We start from the raw sequence: 22644 nt of genomic DNA on the forward strand, positions 1-22644 counted from the left end.
AAATAAAAATGGACACAAGTTGTGCTTTTTATTATTTCCAACTAGGCCGCATGAAGCCAGAAGACGTCGGGAAGAACATCGGCCCAGCAGAGAAAGAGAAGACCACCACCAGTTGTTTTGTTGTGTTTATTATGAACCATGGTGACTGCGCACCGAGTGGTGCTTTGTGGTGCTTTGTGGTGCTTTTGGGTGCTTTTGGGTGCTTTGGTGGTATTGGTACTGGTGCATCGATGCAATGCGTGCTGTCTCCTCCCTCCCAACAGGAATTTCTTTTTTTTCTCTTGTTCCCTAAAAAGAAAAAAGAAAAAAAACACAGGTCCTGGGTTGCGTTGTAAATAAGAAATCACGTCATTGTAAATAATGCTCCCCACCGTAAATGTATAATTTGAGAATAATTCCGTAATTCGGTTAGCTGTGGGCTTGAGTCTGTTAGACAGGGTGCAATGCAATAGGGGGACATACTTATTTGTGTTTTAAGATTGTCACACTCAGGGTCAGGTTAATTGTAGAGGGAATTACACCTACGTGTCACACTAAGTTAAAGTTTAGTAGGCCCGAGGACGGGCCTGAAGAAAGGAGGGTGCAGTGTAACGAATGTGGAAACGTTACAATGTGAACGTTACAAAAGTATGGTAACATCCTCGTAATGTAAATAATGGTCGCAGCCGTCCTCCTAGTTAATTCCATGAAACTTACACGCAGGTCACGATATATCTTTTAAATAGTGTATTTCCTTATTCCATGTAGGCTAAATATGTGTTTCCCACTAGATTGACTTTGCATTGTATCAAACAAAATAAGCGTAGGCCCTTCCAATTTCCCCAAAACCTCCCTTCCAATTGCCTTCCGCATTTTGGGCGGTTTTCTTCAACCACCATTGGCCACGAGGTAGGGTTGGGGAAGAAAGGCGTGTCTCCACCTCGTCATAAGGGGGGAGGAGTGAGCCAGCCCTAACAGCCAATCAGCACCGCGGTGAGCGACCCGGTAGGCGTGCCCTCGGAGCCGGCGGCTTGATTTCGCCCGAGGTGATAAAAGCGACTGTAAGGGACTGCTTTAAGAGATGACTTGGGAGAGGCCTTGGGAGATGACCTGGGGGATGAGCAAAGAGGCTGCACCAAGAGGAGCGGTGAGATGCGAAACGCTCCAAGCCAAAGAGGAGAGGTACTCGGCAAGGAAACCAGCTTTGGAGAGACGCGCTGAAAGGAGGGAGACGGCTCCACCACAAGAAGAGGAGCAGGTGTGCCGAACCAGCGCGTGACGTCTACCGCAGCGGATACACGACGGAGGGCTTTCCCGCCAAAACCGCGAGGAATTGCGAGCTGCTGCCTCCCGACTTTGCCTCCCTCTCAAGCAATCCACCTCAGGCCCTACCTGCCTGCAATATCCCCTGTGTAAGTGTGAACGTCCTGTCCTGCTCGTTGTCTTGGGGCTAAGTAAAAATGAATAGTGTAAGTTAACGATTCGCTGTGTTACTGTTTCTTCCATCCATTGCTTGTGTGTGTATAATAAATCTGTTCTTCCTCCGTATTCTTCTTCTTCTTCTTTTTCATTCTCTTTCGGTCGCTTTAGAGGTTTCCCGATTGAATATCTGTGGGGCGATCTGGTCAACGTCGGGTGGAATCGGGTTCTAATCGGGGAGTAACTGTTCGGACGCGGTTAAATACACCACCGCTCGGTCAATATAACATCTAAAGCCGCGTCTGTAACACTATTTTTGAGGTCAAAAGGTCAACTCAAAGTCAAACTTCGAAAATCATGAATTTCAATCCGATTGACCCGAGCTTTGATTAACGCCATCAATTTTAATCTTAATGAAATTGACAATTTGATGTATCCATGGCAATCTTTTTGGGGGTGAAGGGTGGATTTTGCAAGTATCGTGCTCTGCGTGACGTCTTCTTGTTTGTCTCTGTGAACAAAATATCTCAAAGTTGTGGACGGAATTTGGCGGAGATGTAGCGTATGTGACAAGGACGAAATGATTAGATTTTGGTGAAGATCCGGATTTGGATCCGACTCATAGAATTTTAAAAGTGATTTTTCACCATTGGGAAATTGGGCCAAAAACGATACATAGCAGGATATCTCAAAGTTATGGACGGATTTGGATGAAACTTGGTTGACATGCTGTGTGTGTGACAAGGAAGAATCGATTCGATTTTGGTGAAGATCTGAATATGGATTCGGATATGATAATTATTTAATTTTTTAAGTGATTCTTCACCATTGGGGGACAGGGCCAAAAACGATTTATAGCAGAATATCTCAAAAAGTTGTGGATGGATTTGGGCGAAACTTGGTGGTCAGGTTGTGTGTGTGTCAAGGAAGAATGGATTCGATTTTGGTGAAGATCTATATATGTATTCGGATATGAGAATTATTTAATTTTTTAAGTGTGGTTAGGTTGTCCACTCATTTCCTTTCACAAAGCCCGAAACAAGTGTGTGTCCACCATCAGGAGAGCCAGGAAACAATATCTCTCCGTTCTCAAGACCGAACTCTCTTATCTGTCTCCCTCTTCCAAATCCTGGTGGCGTCTGGTCAAATCCGTTTCTGGTGTTTGTTCCCCCTCCATCCCCTCCCTTACCTCAAACGGCGACACAGCTGACTCCGCACGTGAAAAAGCTGAATGCCTCAACTCTGTGTTTGCCTCTAAATCTTGTGTCCCAAACCCATCCCTCTCTGTACCCACCATACCCAGTCGTACCCTGCTGCTCCTGGACTCCGTGTCCTTTCCTCCTGACAAGGTGGAAAAGTTTCTGTCAACCCTCGACTCTGATTATGCAACTGGACCCGACGGCATCAGCCCACGGGTCCTAAAATCCTGCTCTGCTGCTCTATCTCACCCTCTCTCTGTTCTCTTCACCCTCTCTTTTGCTCAAGGTCAACTGCCATCTGCTTGGAAATCAGCCAACATCACCGCTTTGCACAAAAAAGGTGCAAAAACAGATCCTAGCAACTACAGACCAACCAGCCTTCTCCCAATTATCAGCAAAGTCATGGAATCCATCATTGCTTCGGATATGAAATCTTTCCTCTTCTCCAATGGCTTGATCTCTGATCATCAATTTGGTTTCAGACCAGGTCACTCTACTCTGGACATGCTGCTTCTGCTGTCTCAACAATGGATGGAGGTCCTCAATGCCAAACAGGAAATTAGAGCTGTCTCCCTCGACATATCACGTGTCTTCGACACGGTCTGGCACCCCGCTCTGCTCACCAAACTCTCCTCCTTTGGTATCCATGGAAATCTCCACGCATGGCTGGCGGACTTCCTCTCTAGTCGTCGTCAACGTGTGGCCCTGAATGGGTTTCTCTCATCTCCTCTTCCTGTTCAGGCTGGAGTTCCCCAAGGCAGTGTTCTGGGCCCCGTGCTTTTTCTGGTCTTCATCAATGATCTCTCTGACTCTCTCGAAAATCCTCTCTATCTCTTTGCTGATGACTCCACTCTCTGCCGCTCCATTCCTCTTCCCTCAGATCGGCAGTCTGCTGCCTCCTCACTCTCTGAAGACCTGGACAAAATCACAGACTGGTCAAACAAGTGGAACATGTCTTTCAATCCTGACAAATCTCACACTCTTACTATGTCTCTCCGAAAAGATCGACTGGACAACCCTCCCATCTACTTTCTCAACAATCCTCTCCAAGAAGTTCTGTCGCTCAAGATTTTGGGTCTCACTATCTGCCATGATCTTTCTTGGGAAAACCACATTTCCAAGCTGGCCTCCAAAGCCAGTCGCCGACTGGGCATCCTCCGTCGTGCGAAGTCCTTCCTCGGCACACCTGAGCTCCTCACCACATACAAGGCTTTCATCCGCAGCTCAATGGAATACTGTTCTCCCCTATGGGCCGGTGCTCCTGACTCACACCTAGCTCGGCTTCACGCTGTTGAAACCAAAGCTTTCAGAATTATTGGAATCTCCCGCGATGAAGCTATCTCTGAGGGCCTTTCACTCACTCACCGCAGGCAGGTAGGTGGTCTTTCTGTCTTCTACCGACTCCTCTCCGGCCTTGCACCCCCAGCTCTCTCTGTGCTCTGTCCCCCAAATATTCCTACAGGTCGCACAAGATCTGCCAGCAACCCTCTGATGGTTAAACTGCCGAAATCTCGGCTCTCTGCTCACCTTCACTCTTTCATTCCTCTTTTCTCCCGCCTCTGGAACAAACTCCCTCACTCCCTTCAATCCCACTCCTCCCTCCAGGTCTTTAAAACAGCTGTTCACCACCATCTCTTATCTTCCCCCATCCAAAACCTTGATCTTTTCTACCCCCGCTAATTCACCCCAGATCCACCTTGTTTGAAATTCCAACTTCTTTCCTGGAAGTCCTGGCAGTGTCCATATGTTTTATACCTCTCCCACCGCCCCCTTCCCATGCCCCCCCCCCCAAAGCCCTCGCCCTCTCACAGATCTCTCGATGTCTCCATGTCTCTCGGTCCCTGCTCTCAAATGTTGTGTTTGTGTCCTTCCCCCTCTCTCCCCATCTTGTCTACCGCTCCCGATGTTATATGTTTTATGTGTCGGTTTGTCTTTCTGTGTGATTAATGTTCGCTCTTTCACGAGCCTCGATCTTGTATACAACAACAACAACAACAACAACAAAAATTAAAATAAAAAAAATAAAAAGGGATTCTTCACCAGTGGGAGACGGGGCCAAAAACGATACTTAGCAGGATATCTCAAAAAGTTGTGGACGGATTTGGACGAAACTTGGCGGAAAGGTTGTGGGTGTCTGACAAGGACAGATTCGATTCGATTTGATTTTGGTGAAGATCTCAATATGGATTCGGATATGAGTTATTTAATTTTTTAATTGATTCTTCACCATTGGGAGATATGGCCAAACACGATACACAGCAGGATATCCCAAAAATGTGTGGATGGATTTGGACGAAACTTGGTGGACAGGTTGGGTGTCTGACGTGGACAATTCGATTCGATTTTGGTGAATTTGTAATTCTGGATTCCGATACTTAAACTAGAATTTTTTATTTTTCTTACGTGATTCTTCATCATTGTGAGGTAGCCGATCCACGATCGTAACATAAAGGTTCTTTTTATCCTTCTTAGCCTATCCGATCGTGTCCGAGATCATCACCACGTGATCAAGACAAGAATCTGGTATCCGGATCTGGATCTTCACCAAAGTCGATCCAATTCTTCCTCGTCCCACTCAACCTGTCCACTGAGGTTCCTCCGAATCCGTATACATAACCTGCGGAGGTAATAATAACTCAAGCGATCGTGAATGGACGTCTCTTTTGTTGTTTTCTTTCTTCGTCCTCCAACATGGCGGCGGCACACAAATTGCTGACGTCACTAACAACTTCCGTTGGAATTCCGTGTGGATATTTCTTCTGCTTCAACACCGTGAGCCCGTGACCTGGGTGTATCGCGTCAGCTGAAGTTATCCAATCTCCCTTTGATCTTCTCTATATCGGAAAGTTTTTTTCCTCAATGTAAAGTGAAAATCTGAAACAGGAATCGTGGGTTTGATCTTGATCCGATCCCGAGCAATCACAGGAAGGGTAAACCTGTTTGTTACTTCCGGTGAATCGAACCACGTGGTTCGGCGACCAAAGAGGTGAAGACCGAGGGCGAGGTTGGGATCATGGATCGAGATCCTCTAAACTGCACCCACGATCCGAGCTCGTCGGGTTCTCATGGAGGAGCAGTCGGGGCTGCTTGGATCTGGGGGTTCAGGATAATGGACGTTCAGGACCTTCGTGAAGGAGAGGACGAGCCCGACGTGCTAACAGGTGCAGTGTTCTCGTGTACAGGTAATAATTTCGTGAGTGCACATCTATTTATGACGTACACATGGAGGTTGCTTCTGTGAAGTAATTTCTCCACGGAAGCTGCAGGTAGGTGTCCCCTACCCGCTCCGACAAGGTCGGACAAGTGTGACGTTCGACTGAACACCGACCGACCGATCATCCTTTCAGGGCCGTCTTAAGGCATGGGCACACTGGGCAGTTGCTCAGGTGCCCCACGATTCTCGGGGCACCATGCTGCCATATTGTTCATGAGAGATCTCTTGGCAGAGTTGATAATTACTCGACCTCTCGTTGGAAAGGCCTGGGATTAAGTTACGAAATCAGACTGTAGAGATTACATTTCATTTTATATGCAAATGGTATAATATGCAGTAACCTTGTTTCATTAAGATTTCCACTCATTTATTCACTGTGTAAAATACGAAACAAGTTTCACTGCGCATCCCATTGCCATTTGTTGAATGACATCACGCACTTCTCTCAAATTTATTCCAGCAAGCGCCATCAGCATTTCACAGCGCCAACTATTTGTCTCAGTGTCACTTTTGTGAATTGTGAATTGTGAGCATCTTCCATTCTCATGTAATAAGCTATGTACAGTTTAAATTCGTTGTCAATTATAATGCATTAACAACCAATATTTGCCGAAATGATTGTCAAAGTGTCCACTGGGCACGAAGAATTGAGTTTATCCTAATCGTGTCGTTCACCAGAGGCCAGACCTGAGAGAGCATATATATATATATTCTTTCCTTTTCGTTTCTCTTTTTGTTTATCAATCTGTCTGTTAATATAAATATTTGTAATCTGACAAATCTCTGACATTTTCCAGTGCAAAGGACATTGCTATTGCAATGGAGTGTGCAGACAAAAATGCTGCAGATATTGCACGCTCCATCACTTACCAGCCTAGAGCTGACCTGTCATCTGTCAACCGGGTGGGACAACATCCGACCAGAAAATCCAACGCCAAAACACCTGGAAACTGCTTGGCAGCTGGTGCTGACAAATGTTTCCGCTGCAATGGGGAGCATTCTGCCACTACGTGCCGTTTCAAGAATGCCGCTTGCAACTACTGCCACAACGTGGGTCATATCGCCTCTGCGTGCTTGTCTCGAAAACGGAGGGCAAGGAGAGAGGAATGCAAAACCCACCTCCTTGACTCAGAGCATAACCAAGAAGATGTGACTGATGGAGACAGCCCTAACAGCGACAGTGTTCAGTCGTATGACCTTTTCCACACAAAGTCTGGCAGACAGTCGACTCCAATACTGGTTATAGTAGATATAGATGGACGGAACGTGGAAATGGAGATAGACATGGGGGCTGCCGTCTCACTCCTGAGCAAAGCAGCTTTCCGTAACCTGTGGGGGAATTGTGAACATCCCAGCCTCCATTGGTCCCCAATCCAACTCACCACATATACTGGTGAGTCAATACAAGCCCGCGGGTCGTGTGATGTCACAGTAACCTATGGAAACAACACTCACCAATTACAACTCTTGGTCGTCCCTGGGGATGGACCCACACTTCTCGGGCGAAACTGGCTCGATGTTGTCAAACTCAATTGGAAACATCCACCAAATACAGGCTTCCAAGCCAGCAACTGTACTGCAGCACCTCCTCGTGAGATACCCGGACATCTTCAAGGATGAACTCGGGACATGGAAGGGCTTCACTGCCAAGCTCAATGTTGAGAAAGATGTGAAGCCAATTTTCTGCAAAGCACGCCCAGTCCCTCTCGCATTGGAAGAAAAAGTTGATGCAGAATTAGCCAGACTGGAAAAGTTAGGTATCATTGAGTCAGTTCAGTACTGAAATTGGGCTGCTCCAGTTGTTCCTGTTGTGAAGGCAAACATATCGATACGCCTTTGCGGGCATTACAAAATGTCGATCAACAAATGTTCCACCTTGGACAAATATCCCATACCAAGGATCGATGACTTATACGCAAAACTGAGCGGAAGACAGTCCTTCACCAAGCTCGACATGAGATCGGCCTACCTACAAGTCGTTCTGGATGAGGATGCCAAAGAACATCTCACCATCAACACGCATCGGGGGCTCCACAGATACAACCGCTTGAGTTTTGGTGTCAAATCGGCGCCAGGAATCTACCAACGTTGTATGAATAGCCTGTTCGCTGCTGAACTACATGTTGTTGTTTACCAAGACGACATCCTAGTCACTGGTCGCTCAGAGCTTCATCATCTGGACAACCTCGAACGTGTTCTACGTATTATTTCCGACTCTGGACTACGCCTGTGGAGAGACAAGTGCGAGTTCATGGTTCCGTCGGTGACCTATTTGGGCCATCGTATCGACGCCGAAGGCTTACATCCCACAGAAGAGAAGATCAGAGCAATCAAAGACGCCCCTGCTCCGACCAACATCACTGAACTCAAGGCTTACATTTGCATGCTGCAGTACTACAGCAGGTATATCCCAAACATTGCTACCATGCTTGGCCCACTGTATTGCCTGTTAAAAAAAAGGCATCAGCTGGAAATGGGACATTCCGGAGTCAGCAGCCTTCCAGAAGTCAAAAGACATGCTGCGGTCTTCAAATGTGCTAGTTCACTACAACCCAGACAATCACATGGTCCTGTCGTGTGATGTGAGTCAGTACGGGGTTGGTGCTGTTCTGTCACACATCATGCCAGATCGCACAGAGACCAATAGCATTCGCATCTCGTACACTGTCTCCTGCTGAGAAGAACTACAGTCAGCTGGAAAAAGAAGGACTCAGCATTGTATTCGGAATTAAGAAATTTCACCAGTACGTTTTCGGTCGGCATTTCATGATTTACATGGACCACAAGCCACTGATTAGTTTGTTTGGTCCATCAAAGGCTACCTCAGAGGTCTTACCGCCTCGGATCATACGCTGGTCACTTTCACTCTCGGCGTATGATTACGATACTACGTACAGACCTGGCTCCACAATTTCAAATGCAGACGCCATGAGTCGCCTACCACTTCCGGACACAGTGTTTGACCCCCCTGTACCTGGCAGCATGATATCTCTGATGGACTTTTTGAATGACAACCCAATTGATGCCAACCAGATACGGACCTACACCAGGCGTGACCCACTTCTTTCCAAGGTCATTCGTGCTACTGGGCATGGGTGGGGCCTTCTACGCGATGCTGACCCTGAATTGGATTCTTACAAGGTCAGGCAAAATGAACTAAGTGTCGAGAACGGCTGCTTGCTGTGGGGATGCCGAGTGGTCATTCCCCCAAACTTGCGCACAAAGATTTTGGACCAGCTTCACGATTGTCATCCAGGCATTGTAAGAATGAAATCGCTGGCAAGGAACTATGTCTGGTGGCCTCACCTCGACTCTGACATCGAACAGTGTGTGAAACATTGTTATCCATGCCAAAGCAGTCGAAACGCCCCTGCTAAGGAACCATTACACCCCTGGGAATGGCCCACTGAACCATGGCAGAGGATTCAGCTTGACTATGCTGGACCCATCGAAGGCCGTATGATCCTTGTTGTTACGGACGCTCACACTAAATGGATCGACTCCTATGTAACACATACAGCAACCTCGCACGCTACCATAGAGAGGCTGCGCCAGTGCTTTGCCACTCATGGTTTGCCACGCTTGATAGTCACGGACAATGGGATCTGTTTCTCAAGTTCTGAATTCACTGAATTCACCCGCCTGAATGGTATAATTCACAAGTTTGTGAGCCCACACCATCAAGCTTCAAATGGACTATCTGAAAGCTCTGTGAGTTTCGTCAAGTCTGGTCTAAGTAAGATACCTGGTGGAAGCCTTCAGACCAGACTATCGCGTGTGCTTTTCGCTCACCACATCACTCCCCACACAACAACAGGGGTGACACCGGCTGAGCTGCTGATGAAACGACGTTTGCGTACACGACTGGATTGTCTAAGACCAGATGTGGTGTCGGTTGTGTATCAAAATCAGTGGAAACAGACTTCACCACGACAAACATGCTGGACAGCGCTCTATAAAGGTCGGGGACCCAGTGTTTGCGAGAAACTTTGGTCGCGGAATGGTTTGGTTACCAGGGCGGGTTCACAAAAATGAGGGACCATTGCCCTACGTTATCAAACTAGAGGACAATCGAGTCATCCGGAGGCACCTTGATCATGTCCGGTATCGGTCCTGTGATCCTGTCATTTTCACAAAGGATATCTCGCCACTTCCTGAACCTGTGAACAGCGACATTGTTACCGCAGATAGTACTGCACCACTCCCTGAGGCTGAAACCCATAACGCTGTTGCAGCACCACCAGAGGAGCCGTGTGGCGGCTTTGCACCACGACGATCATCCAGAGTTCGAAAGGCGCCTACTCGCCTTGACTTGTAGCTAATATTCTTGTATGCATTTTGCATTCGATTTTCAATTTCAATTCAATTTTCGCATTCAATTTTGCATTTGCAATTTCGCAATTTTGTATGTCTGTATTTTTGTATGCATTGGTATGCTTTTCACTGTTATTTTCACATTGGTATTTTCACTGTTAATGGGAGGGGGGGGGGGGGGAGATGTTATGTATTGCATGGGATTAAACCGGAAGGTGGATATAAAAGAGGCCGGGCTTACGGCTTGGCAGAGGAAGCTGGGCCTACACTGGGGGTTTGTGGTTTTCCCGGCGCAATAAACGACCGATGGTGCACTCAAACTGTCTTCGCAGCCTGATACATTACATATTGTTACGGATCTCGGTTTCGGCACTCCCCTTACCGAGGGGGGTTTAATCCCCTCGTCTACCACACTGGCCGTCCGAGTCCTGGAGCTATGACGTCACTTCCGGTCAGCGCTGAATAGGGTAGTAGGCCAATTATTCCTATGACCTAATTACCAGCGCCTTCCGGTAAGCGAGGAAATGAGCCCCGCCCGAGCCGCGGCTGTAATGGACACGCCGAGCGAAGCGAGCCACGACTCAGGCCGTTAACAAAAGGACTAAATGGTTAGGGGAGTTACGGCTTAATATAGTCAATATAGTTACCGGCCGGACTAAAGCACCAAATCTTCACAGGAGTTAGAACATTGATTTAGGAAGATAATTAGCCTCTCCAAACAACTTTTGGCCCCCTATGAGGCCCACAGTGGCCCGTGCAAGATGATACACTTTGGTCTCCATTTATGGATCAAGGGAAGTAACTCAACTTATCTAAAATGATTTTTAATAAATAGATGATAATGTCTGTGTGCTCTAAAACATATCAGAAATCATAAACATGCATCAAATACCATTTTAGGTGTATAAAACTCTCAAATAGTTATATTTTAACAGTATAATAAATGATTAATATCGAATTATCTCCTTTGGAAGAGCAATAAACCTTTGGAAGAGCAATAAACCTGGAAGAGCAATAAACCTAAATTGTTCCTCCCCTATACGGGTGTTTATGATGACGTTTGATATCTATGTACATAGCATCTAAATATCTGCTTTATGATTAATATAAATGGTATACCTCAACTGTAAACATACTTTTTTTCCAGGAGGATTCTTTCCCGGCGCATGCATATTGAATCAATCAAGGCCGCCGAAAATCTTCAAGCGTTCTTCTGATAAATAATCCAAAATCAACTGGAATAGGGACTGTCAGGAGCAGGAAACCCAAACATATCGCACATCACTAAGCAGCAACGCCAAAGACCTTCTTCGGAAAGCTCGGGTGGAACAGAAGACCTGCCACAGATTCTCAACCATGCCTCTCGACCAAGCCCACGAGCAACAAAACGCCATCGTAAAAGGAAGCGGGGGCATAATTGGCTTAACCGAAAGTCCGGCAGCGTTAAAAGACTGGGTAGTGGCAGGACCCGAAAAAGCTCGTCTATTAGTAGAATTTGAGGACAATTTTTTGACACATCCTGTACAAAATGAAGAGAATACGTCCACACAACGCAGCTTTCACCACCAAACTCGTTCTCTAATCGACACCATCAATGCATATGGAAATCCATTCTGTGAGAGCGGCTCTGAACTGATCATTCTAAACACACGCGATTGTGCGAGCAAAGAAGTGGTAGCTACAATCAAGTCGTTGGAGTCTGTTGGTAATAAAAAGTATAACGCGTTCAAAAAAGATGTGTTTGAAGACCAAACGAAGACAATACATGATGTCATAAAGAAACATAATCCGATACTGTTTAAAACGCCAAAGACAAAAAAATCAGTCAAATCAAAACAACATGCGGGATTGAAAAACGATTTCGCTCTCTTTGGTAGACTCTATATTGCCAATCAGCAACGCAATGGAGATATCAAACTGTTCTTCCGTCATGAAAACCAGTTGTTCCCTCCCTCCCTGTCTGACCAGGGGAAGCTCCATAGCATAACAAAGTCGGACTTGTTAACATCATTGGAGATTCCTCCGACCAAGTCAAATGTAAACAGCACACATGATTGTAAAAACTTCGACGGCGGGGCTCTCATTCACATGCTTCGGCCAACGACAATGACGACGTTTGACCAATATTCCAAGAATGTGTTCTTGCCCTATATCGAAAAAGAGGCATCACGATCGTGCATTGACATTGTTTGGGATGAATATCGTGAGAAGAGCATCAAGGCGAGTACACGTCAGAAAAGAGGCGAAGGTGTAAGACGAAAGGTTACCTCTACCGCAAAAATACCCAGAAAATGGCCTGACTTTCTTCGTGACAATCGAAACAAAACGGAATTGTTTCAATTTCTAAACCGTGAAGTAGAGGAACATTCTTTTTCCAGACCGGTGATAACTTCGGGCAATGACAATTCGGTTGGACCATGTGATCACGAGGAAGCAGACACCAGGATTGTTGTCCATCTGATAGACGCAGCTAAACATGGACACAAGAATATTGTGGTAAAAACTGTTGATACCGACGTGATTGTTATTTTGGTAGGATTGTTTTCACAAATAGTTGATGATCACCCCTTACTGCAAATAAATGTGGAGTTTGGAGTAGGCAAGGACCTCAAAGTCATCTCGATCAACAAACTTTATGAGTTCCTCGGACATGATAGATCCAATTCGTTACCATTTTTTCACGCATTCAGCGGCAGTGATTCCACTTCAGGCTTCAGGGGCAAAGGCAAAAAGACAATATTCAAAATATGGAAGTCGTTCCCTGAGGCAACACATACGTTCCTCAAAATATCAAGCAACCCATTTGCAGCCATCAACATATCTTCGGACGTCTTCAAAGCACTCGAACGATTTACTGTACTCGTATATGACAAAACATCCGATAGCGAATTCGTGAATCAAACACGTTTGAACCTCTTCTGCAAAAAATCCCGCAGTTTCGAAAATCTTCCACCGACTCAAGACGCTCTTTTCCTTCACGTTCTGTGAGCAATATACCAATCAGCAGTCTGGATGATGGCACACAAGGTAATAATATAAATATACCACATGACAGTCTTCATTCCTTGATCTTCCATCTTATAAAGTTCTGCTAAATAATTTAACTAGCACTGTTACATTCTACATAATTATTCTTTTTCAGTCGCTGCAAAATCTCCCATCACCGCTACAGTGGGGATGGGAGGAAGACGATGAACAGAGCCTACAACCCACATGGATGACCCTTCCCAAGGCGGCCGAGGCTTGTGGCGAACTGATTAAGTGCCGATGTACCGGAAAACTGCATTCGGTGTAAATGTAAAAAGAGTGACCTTCCATGCACCAGGCTGTGCACATGTAACTGTGAAATATCTTAATAACAGTTCCGGTAATGATTGAATGTTATGATAGCGTATACATGCAACATAACTCTGTAAATGGCACATTACATCACTCCTTTATCCTTACTTTGCAACTGTAGAATAAATATTCTTGGATAATTACAGGAAAAATCAAGCTAAAGATGGTGCTTTATGCTTTGATGGAATATAAGCTATTTCAAGAGAGGTAATTCGATATTAATCATTTATTATACTGTTAAAATATAACTATTTGAGAGTTTTATACACCTAAAATGGTATTTGATGCATGTTTATGATTTCTGATATGTTTTAGAGCACACCGACATTATCATCTATTTATTAAAAATCATTTTAGATAAGTTGAGTTACTTCCCTTGATCCATAAATGGAGACCATCTTGATCATCTTGAGACTTGAGGGTTCTTTGTACTGCTTTGGATGTCGCCTATTGTCCAAGAACGAATCACCCTTTGCTACATCAGGATTCAATAACTGGAAACACAGCAATCTTATTGCAGAACATGAAAATGGAAAAGAACATCGCAAGTGCATGATGGCATATTTGATTCGGCATAAAGAAACTGGATGTGTAGATTCTTTATTAATCAAACATCAGCGCTCAGAGCAGGAGTACTGGCATAAAGTGTTGACATGTGTGGTTTCTGTCATTCACTTTCTTGCCTCCAGAGGTTTGTCATTTCTTGGAGAGAATCAAACTATTGGGTCGGCAAAAAATGGAAACTTTTTAGGTATTCTAGAGCTGCTGAGTGAATTTGACCCTTTTCTGGAAGAGCATCTCAAACTGCATGGAAATGCTGGAAAGGGGAACCCATCGTATCTATCTGCAAACATTTGTGAGGAATTTATTGAATTAATGGGTCAACATGTTCTTTGTGCTATTCTGGAAGAAATAAAAGAGTCAAAGTATTATTCAATAAGTGTGGATTCCACTCCAGACATCTCACACATTGATCAACTGACATTTACCGTCCGGTACATTCGAGGATGTGAGCCTGTGGAGCGTTTCATCAAGTTCATTCCCATCTTTTCTCATGGAGCAAAGAATCTCGCAGACACTTGTGGATTTCCTGAATGGGAACAAAATTCCGCTATCAAATTGCCGTCGTCAGTCGTATGACAAAGCCTCAAATATGTCTGGACGCTATACTGGATTGCAGGCATGGATCCGTCAACTGAATGAGTTCGCCATCTCTGTCCCCTGTGCTGGACACAACCTGAACTTAGTGGGAGTAAAAGCGGCAGAGTGTTGTCTACAGATTGTAAAATTATTTGACTTTGTTCAGCGTCTGTATTCCTTTTTCTCGGCTTCTACACATCAATGGAATGTTTTGGCATCATCTTCAGGAAAAGATCATATTGTGGTCAAGCGTCTGCCTGACACGAGATGGTCGCCACATTTTGATGCTGTCCATGCTCTGCATAGAGGTTTCGAGAAAATTAAACATGCACTGGATTCGGTATCAGCTGACACTGACCAGGAAATGAACACAAGGCGAGAGGCAGAACGATTGAGCGAGAAAATAGAGAACCTGGAAACGATTTTTCTGAAAATTATTTGGAACGACATTCTCGAAAGAGTGAGCAAAACAAGTAAGGTCCTGCAGTCAAAAGATGTGGACTTACTTGTTGCCATGAATCTTCTTGAGTCTCTGAAAACGTATCTTCAGGAAATTAGAGACAAATTTAGTGAATATGAACTGAAGGCCAGGAGTAGGTGTCCAGATTCGGATTACAGCGATGTGAAGAAACGGGTGCGAAAGCTAAGTGTACGTCTTACTACATATGACCGATCAGAAGAAGAGATACTTCTAAACAAAAGTGAAAAGTTCAGGGTGGAAACATTCCTTTCTGTTCTGGACTCTCTGAACTCTGACATGACAAAACGTGCAGATGCTTATTCATGGATTGGAAATCTGTTTTCCTTCTTCAGTCAATTGAAAACGATTGGTTCTGATGAGTTAAACAAAAAGTGTGAACACTTGGCTAAGGTGTATCACAAAGACCTTGATTATGGTGACCTTCTAAATGAATGGCAGCAACTCAAGCACTATATGGTTCTCGATGAAAATTGTGAGACTCTCCCTGCGTTGTACAGAAAAATAATTTCGGACAACTTGAAATCTGTGTTTCCCAATGTTGAAATTGCACTCAGAGTGTTCATGTGCATGATGGTGACCAACTGTACAGGGGAACGTTAATTTTCAAGATTGAAGCTTACAAAGAATCAGCTTTGCAGCACAATGCGGCAGCAGCGTTTGAACTGGCTTTCACTCATGTGCATGGAAAATGACACCTGAAGACTATCGACTCCAAGCCAATTATAAATCAATTCCCTGCAAAGAAATTTGGCAAACGTTTGCATAATAATAAATAATTCATACTGTACCATCTCCGTCTGTACGGTGTACCAATTATTATCATTTATATGTTGAAATGTTTCTTTTTTTCAAGGCTTATGTTATATTGTTCAAAAGTTTGTGTTGATTAATCCTCGCTTTACAGCATGTTTTTTAAAATGTTTAAACTGATTTTGTTGAAAGTACCAATAAATCTATAGGTTTAATTTAATTGACCGTTTACATTTTTATTCCCGTGGGTGGGTGGGAAGGGGCCCCAGTGGATTGCTTTGCCCAGGGCCTGCAATGCTCTTAAGACAGCCCTGCATCCATCCATGTACTTTTATATACTCGATATGTCATAAACCGTTGGCATTGAACATTTAGCTTTCAAATTACAGGTGTCTATTCCTAATGACATTATCTCAACCTGAATTGGCGACAGTGATTGGCTGAATAATGTTTAATTTCAATTAAATAGTGACCAAACATAACGCGGTGAAGCTGTGTGACTATAATCTCTATTAATTACGTACTGTTGGAAAATACCTTTCGACCCCTTAGGGCAGTGGTTCCCAACCTTTTTGTACTCGCCACCCCTTTCTCAAAACCCCGAAACACACGCGACACACCCCTGCCATCAGCCGTTTCAGTTTTACAAATTTTTCTGAGAAGGAAAAGGGAAGAAAGAGAAAACAATCATTAATTCATCAATTTTTACAAATTTTACTACAATATTCCTTGCACATTATAAAATTTGGGTAATTTTTAGTTAGTTAGTCAAACCAAGCTCATTATTTTTTATCACTGCCATCCATCGTCACACAATCTATGATCGTGATCACTAAAATATCATCATCTCTCCAACCGAGCTAGTGGGATGGTTGGGGTTGCATCTGAGCAGCGAGTCTTGGAATTAGTGGCAGGGTGTTTGTAAGAGCTAATCTCATGTCATCCTCGACATCCAATGTGTTCCTGGTCTTCGTTTTGATGTGGACGAGGGTAGAAAATCCGGCTTCGCAGAGGTAGGTGGTGGCAAATGGAAGAAGAACACGTAAGGCCAGCATGCTGACTTTGGAATATGATTGATGCATAGTGCACCAGAATTGAGTCACCGATTTCTCCTGGAACAGGTCACGTGCCGGAGAGTTGTTCCGTAGATCCAAGAATTTATCTTTGACTTCGTCGGGGAGGCTGGATACGTCAAGTACAGCAGAGAAAGGGTTTCTTACCAGTGCCACCTCTTCTCCTGTGAGCTCGGGGAAGTATCGCTGGAATTCCTTTTCTAGGGGCTCAAGATGTCCGGTAATCTCATCCTTCAGGAACTGATCTAGTTCGCCCTCAGACTCATCCATCACTCCGCAGAGTTTTTCAAACATGGCGATGTTCCCAAGATTGACTTTCCGACGCCAGTTCTGCAGTTTGGATATGAAGGCCTGTAGATTGTCTTGAAATAGGAGAACGTGTGTTTCCCTTCCCTGAAATTTCAAATTCAGCTTGTTCAGCTGGTCGAAAATGTCCGCCAAGTACGCAACCCGTTTATTCCACGTTTCATCATCGAAGTGAGCCAGAAGATCTCTCTTTTCTTGCACTTCCAGAAAGAATCTGATTTCGTCTTTCAGCTCGAAGACACGATTCACAACGTTCCCTTGCGACAACCAGCGTATAGCCGTGCAGAAGAGAAGGACCTCATGGTCAGCATCCATGTCTTTGCAGAGTTCTTTGAATACATGAGTGTTGAGTGCCCCAGACTTCACGTAATTCACAATTTTGATCACAGAATCGAGCACTTCCCGCAGAGTGGCAGGAAGCGTCTTACTGGCGAGAGCATATCGGTGGATCATGCAGTGGATGCCCTTAGCTTGGGGAGCCAGCTCCTTCACTCTTGTCTGGAATCCTGACTTCGATCCGAGCAAAGCTGGTGCTCCGTCCGTACAAACCCCACACACGTTTCCCCGTTGCAGACCTTCGGTATGAAAAAATGTAGAGACCTTTTCCATGATGTCAACAGCTTTTGTAGTGGTTTCAAGTGCACCACAGAAGAGGAATTCTTCTTTGATGTCATCTGAATGAATGTACCTTACGGAGACAAGCAACTGAGAACATGAACTCACATCCGTTGATTCGTCGAGTTGAAAGGAGAACAATGGAGAATCTTTGATTTCATCCAAAACCTGCTCTTTCACATCCATAGACATATGAGAAATACGCCTCTGAAGAGTATTATTAGACAAAGATACTTGCTGCATCTTCTTCGCGCTGGCTTCCCCGAGAACGAGCTTCACCATCTTCAACATGCAGGGTTTGATAAGTGTCTCTCCAATGGTGTGAGGCTTTTTGTGTTTGGCAATTTCCAACGCAACTTCATATGGGGCCTCCACTGCTGCTGCACTATGTTGCTGAAAAGACCCACAAGCATCGAGCTTTTGACGTTTGAGAAGAAGCTCATGGCATTTGAAGAACTCCAAATCCTTCTCTGCGTGTTCCGGATGCTTCGTCTCTCGGTGACGCTCGAGTTTCGAAGGTTTCATTGACTCCGCACTCAGGACAACATGGCACAAGACGCATTGTGGTTTCTCGACGCCGTTGTTGGCGAGTACTGTGGTGAAGTCAAGTCAAGCCAGGGAGAGAAGGAAGCAGGAGAGGGAGGGGTGAGGAAGGGAGTGGAAGGGGGAGGGGTGGGGAAGGGGAGAGGGAGGGGAAAGATATATACACAAAGAATTAAGTTAAGCACCCCCCCCGTTTTTTTACAACCTCGCACATTACAAGTTTGATGTCGTCAAAACAGTGTAATATACCCATGATATTGCTATATTTTCTGGAGAAGTGATATTATGGTCACATAAAAACATAACAATCATGCCGTTTTCAATATTTTATTCTGAATAATTTAAGGTGAAATTTTTTGGGAATTTTAGGCATATTTTCACCTCAATTTAAGTATGGAGCTATAGGTCCATCACGGACAGTGTGGATGACGTGTATGTTTTCTAACGTACAGTCATTGTTCTGAGAAGACCTCTAGCGATCTTTGCGTCAATAACGTGTGTAGGACCCACGTGATCGGATCACTGACTCAACCCTACGTCTCATAGACCCTGTAAGCCGTCGTATGCGTTGCTGTGGCAGGTTGTTCCATTCCCGATGTAATGCACGTTCCAATTCATCCAGATTGGCTATTGGAGGGACCATCTTCGCAATTTGTCGTCCCAACATGTCCCAAACGTGCTCGAGGGGGTTCAGGTCAGGACTGTACGCAGGCCAGGGGATGGTTGTCACAGCACCTTGCTCCAGCAAGGCTCGGACGCGTCTCGCACGGTGAGGCCTGGCGTTGTCATCCATGAAGATGGGATTGACGCAAAGATCGCTAGAGGTCTTCACAGAACAATGACTGTACGTTAGAAAACATAAACGTCATCCACACTGTCCGTGATGGACCTATAGCTCCATACTTAAATTGAGGTGAAAATATGCCTAAAATTCCCAAAAAATTTCACCTTAAATTATTCAGAATAAAATATTGAAAACGGCATGATTGTTATGTTTTTATGTGACCATAATATCACTTCTCCAGAAAATATAGCAATATAATGGGTATATTACACTGTTTTGACGACAACAAACTTGTAATGTGCGAGGTTGTAAAAAAACGGGGGGGGTGCTTAACTTAATTCTTTGTGTATACTACAAAAACATATTCTGGGGTGCGGGAGGGGGGCTTTGACAGGCCCCTCTGTTTTGGGGGAGGAGGTGGGGAGGGAAGGAGGAAAAATGTACCATGCAAAGAGTGCTTCATAACCTCAGTGTTGCACAAGTAAAAAAAGGAAATTGTTATACACTTTGCCACCATCACCAGGTGGCACAACACGATACACATTTACATAGATAATTTACGCCCTTCTCCTGGTCCCCCACACCCCCGCATGAGGCCGTGGCCACATAGCCAATGTTACCCCCGAGACAAAGTTGTATTTGTATTTGTACCCCGAATAAAGTATGAAAGTGTTTATAGCTGGAGTAGCCGGCGTTGCTCAAGCGAAAAATAAACATTAACATATTTGAAATGAGGGCAAATATAATGGAAAAGCAATTACATCCAAATCAGAATCCATCACAAATGTCAAATCATCATTTTACCTTTTCATTGAATATCTGCTGCTGAATGTGGCGTTCATCACGTTTCTGAGTTAAGTATGATGACGTTCAGGAAGAAGAAGAAGCCTTACCACCAACTTTGACCACTTCTGGAATTGTTTTATTATTTGTGTTCAAATGTCTGGTGATTGTTTTGTATTTATTTGTGTGAACATGTACTTGTAAAAACTGTCATTAATCAAAAAGGTTTAGGCACTAAAGAGCAAAAAAAAAATTAATCCCAAAAAACAAACAAAAAAAATTTCACACTTTATTTTTGCCGAAAACATTCCCAGCACTCACTGATGAACCTCTGAAAGTTTGACGAAGATCCGTTCAGCTATCTTTGAGAAAAATGGCGATACACAGACCAGTAGATAATAAATCAATCAATTTGTTCACAAAGGTGCCCAATTTAAAAGCCTCTTCCTGTATCTGAAGACAAGAATAACAAGAAGCGCTATTGGTGTGTTCACACGGTGGTTTGAATGGAAACATTTATTAGCACCTGACCGACATGGACCAAATTTGGTACGATACATCAGAGCATAAAGGTCTCATGGGGCTGTGCTCCCCATCCGGATCCGCCTCCGATAAGAGGCTGAAAAAGGGGGGTTTTGCCTCAAATCCAGTTAATTTATTTTAAAATCTTCTCAAAAGCTGTGGGTAAATAGCCTTTGACCCCATGGCACTATTTTTTAAAATTGCTGGCACCATACAAATTGTAAATTGCTCGGGTTTCCTGAATCAGAAAAACTACGGTGTGAGGTTTTCATTGCACATTTAGTGGTGTTTTTGGCCCAATTAAGACATGGAATCAGTTTGTCGTTTTGTTGTACTTACACGTTATACTTACACGTTTTGTTAGACATATTTGGGGTGGGGATAGAAATCTTGTATGTTTTTGGTGTTCCTTAAGAAATTTTCTGAAGTGTACCTACAGATAAAACGTTATGCGACAATGTAAAAAAAAAAAATCCAACATGGCCGCTACTATGTCAGAGTGACGTAATTTTGCAAAAGTTTACACTGCAGTCAACAACAACAACAACAACAACAGGCATTTTAAGGCCATTTTCCCTGCGAGAGCGGGGGTTAGCCTTGCGGTCCCCATGACAATCTTCTCCATTTTGCCCTATTTTCTGCAGGGGGTCATCAACTGCAGTCATTTAAAAAAAATTCTCACAATAAAGATTGATTTGAAAAACATTGTTAACTGGATAATATAATTTATAACTATTTCTTGTTATTTCACACTAAATATTCACCTGTCCAAACCCCCTACACGCCCCACAAACAACAACAACACAACCCCCAAAAGATGTGCTCTGTATAATACGACGGTCAGTGTCTGTGCATGTCCACCTCCATAATGTCCAATGTTTTTACACAGCGTTGTTTAATTTGATACAGTTCCCATGTAACAATAATTGGATATAAATGCTGAACACCACCTGTATTAGATCATCAAGATCATGCTCTGAGCTAACATTTGATTTTGTGCAGGTAAAATGGGTCCAGCAGAAGCTGGATGTCTCTCTGGTAACGCTCATCGTACTTCAAATGGCATCCAGGTGAAGGAAGACCTGAGTGAAGTTTCTCGCTCTGCACAAAGTGAGTATGGTGAGGCTTGTGATGTTCAGAAGAGTTCTTTGGATTATTTCCATATATTATTCCATGACAAGCAAAGAACCCATCAGTGACAATTCTAAATTTAAGGTCTTCTATGGTACAGGTACAGGTGATACTAGACTTCTAGAGAGTTCATCGAACAGTTTGCCCCACGTAGTATATGTATATGTTTGTGTGTGTGTATATATATATATATTGTTGCGGATCTCCAAAATGTCGGCCTTCCCCTTATCAAGGGGGGATTAATACCCTTGTCCTTTTACTGGCCGACGCGGTCCCGGGGCTATCACGTTCCTTCCGGTCGGTGTTAAATAGGGTTGTTGGTCGAATTAGTCCTATTACCTAAGTACTAACACTGGCCGTGAAGCAAGGAAAATAACCCCACACGAACCACGGCGTTAGTGGACACGCCGAGCTAAGCGAGCCAAGATCCGGGCCGTTAGCAGGTACTAAACCCGATTCGAGCGGTTGTCAATCGTGCCACGCTTACCCAATTGAGAAATCACGAAGACGATCGAATTAGGAAAGACAGGAAGAACAGATTGGTTTATTAACAATTTGGACACGAAGAAGAAGAGGAAGAAAAAAGAGCAATGTACAATGAAGAGGAAGAAGCAGATACACAGGGCAGCCTTATACAGTCTTACTTATTCCCTGGACACGGGCCCGTTCACACTCAGACTCACTCTCAGACTCGCTCACACGGGATTTGTAGATGGTCGGGTTGAGGGTCCAAAGGTCCACAGCTCGTCCGGTCCCCGACTCGTACCGTGCAGATGGTGGAAGACGGCAGGCAGCTCTCCGCATGGCGTAGGCGCGAGGCGGACAATTATATATCGGGGGATCGGTAAGTGGCGATTATATTGCGTACGCAATAGGTGTACCGGCGCCTTTATACACGCTCCCGGTATCGCGGTGTACAATGTGCCGCCCCCCCAATGATGTTACCAATGGTGCCTTCCCACAAAAGTCCTTCTGCATGCTGCAGTCCTCTGCAATGCGTGCCGCGCGCTAGTCCTTTGTAAAGCGCAATCAATCCTTTCAAGGCTCGTCAC

General features: G+C 44.5%; 1 protein-coding gene across 1 annotated transcript in view; it reads left to right on the forward strand.

Annotated features, from left to right (window-relative positions):
* The first annotated feature begins 5588 nt into the window (after positions 1–5588).
* The window catches only part of LOC137427833 (uncharacterized), a 56445-nt gene continuing 39389 nt past the window's right edge, over positions 5589–22644 (forward strand). The window contains exons 1-2 of the mRNA XM_068117591.2: positions 5589–5758; positions 21464–21571. Of these exons, the coding sequence (XP_067973692.1) occupies positions 5611–5758; positions 21464–21571 (256 nt within the window). The 5' untranslated portion in view covers positions 5589–5610. The remainder of the gene's footprint in view (positions 5759–21463; positions 21572–22644) is intronic.

This window comes from Myxine glutinosa, chromosome 5 (assembly GCF_964187855.1).
Source record: "Myxine glutinosa chromosome 5, kmMyxGlut1.1, whole genome shotgun sequence".
Lineage (NCBI taxonomy): Eukaryota > Metazoa > Chordata > Myxini > Myxiniformes > Myxinidae > Myxine > Myxine glutinosa.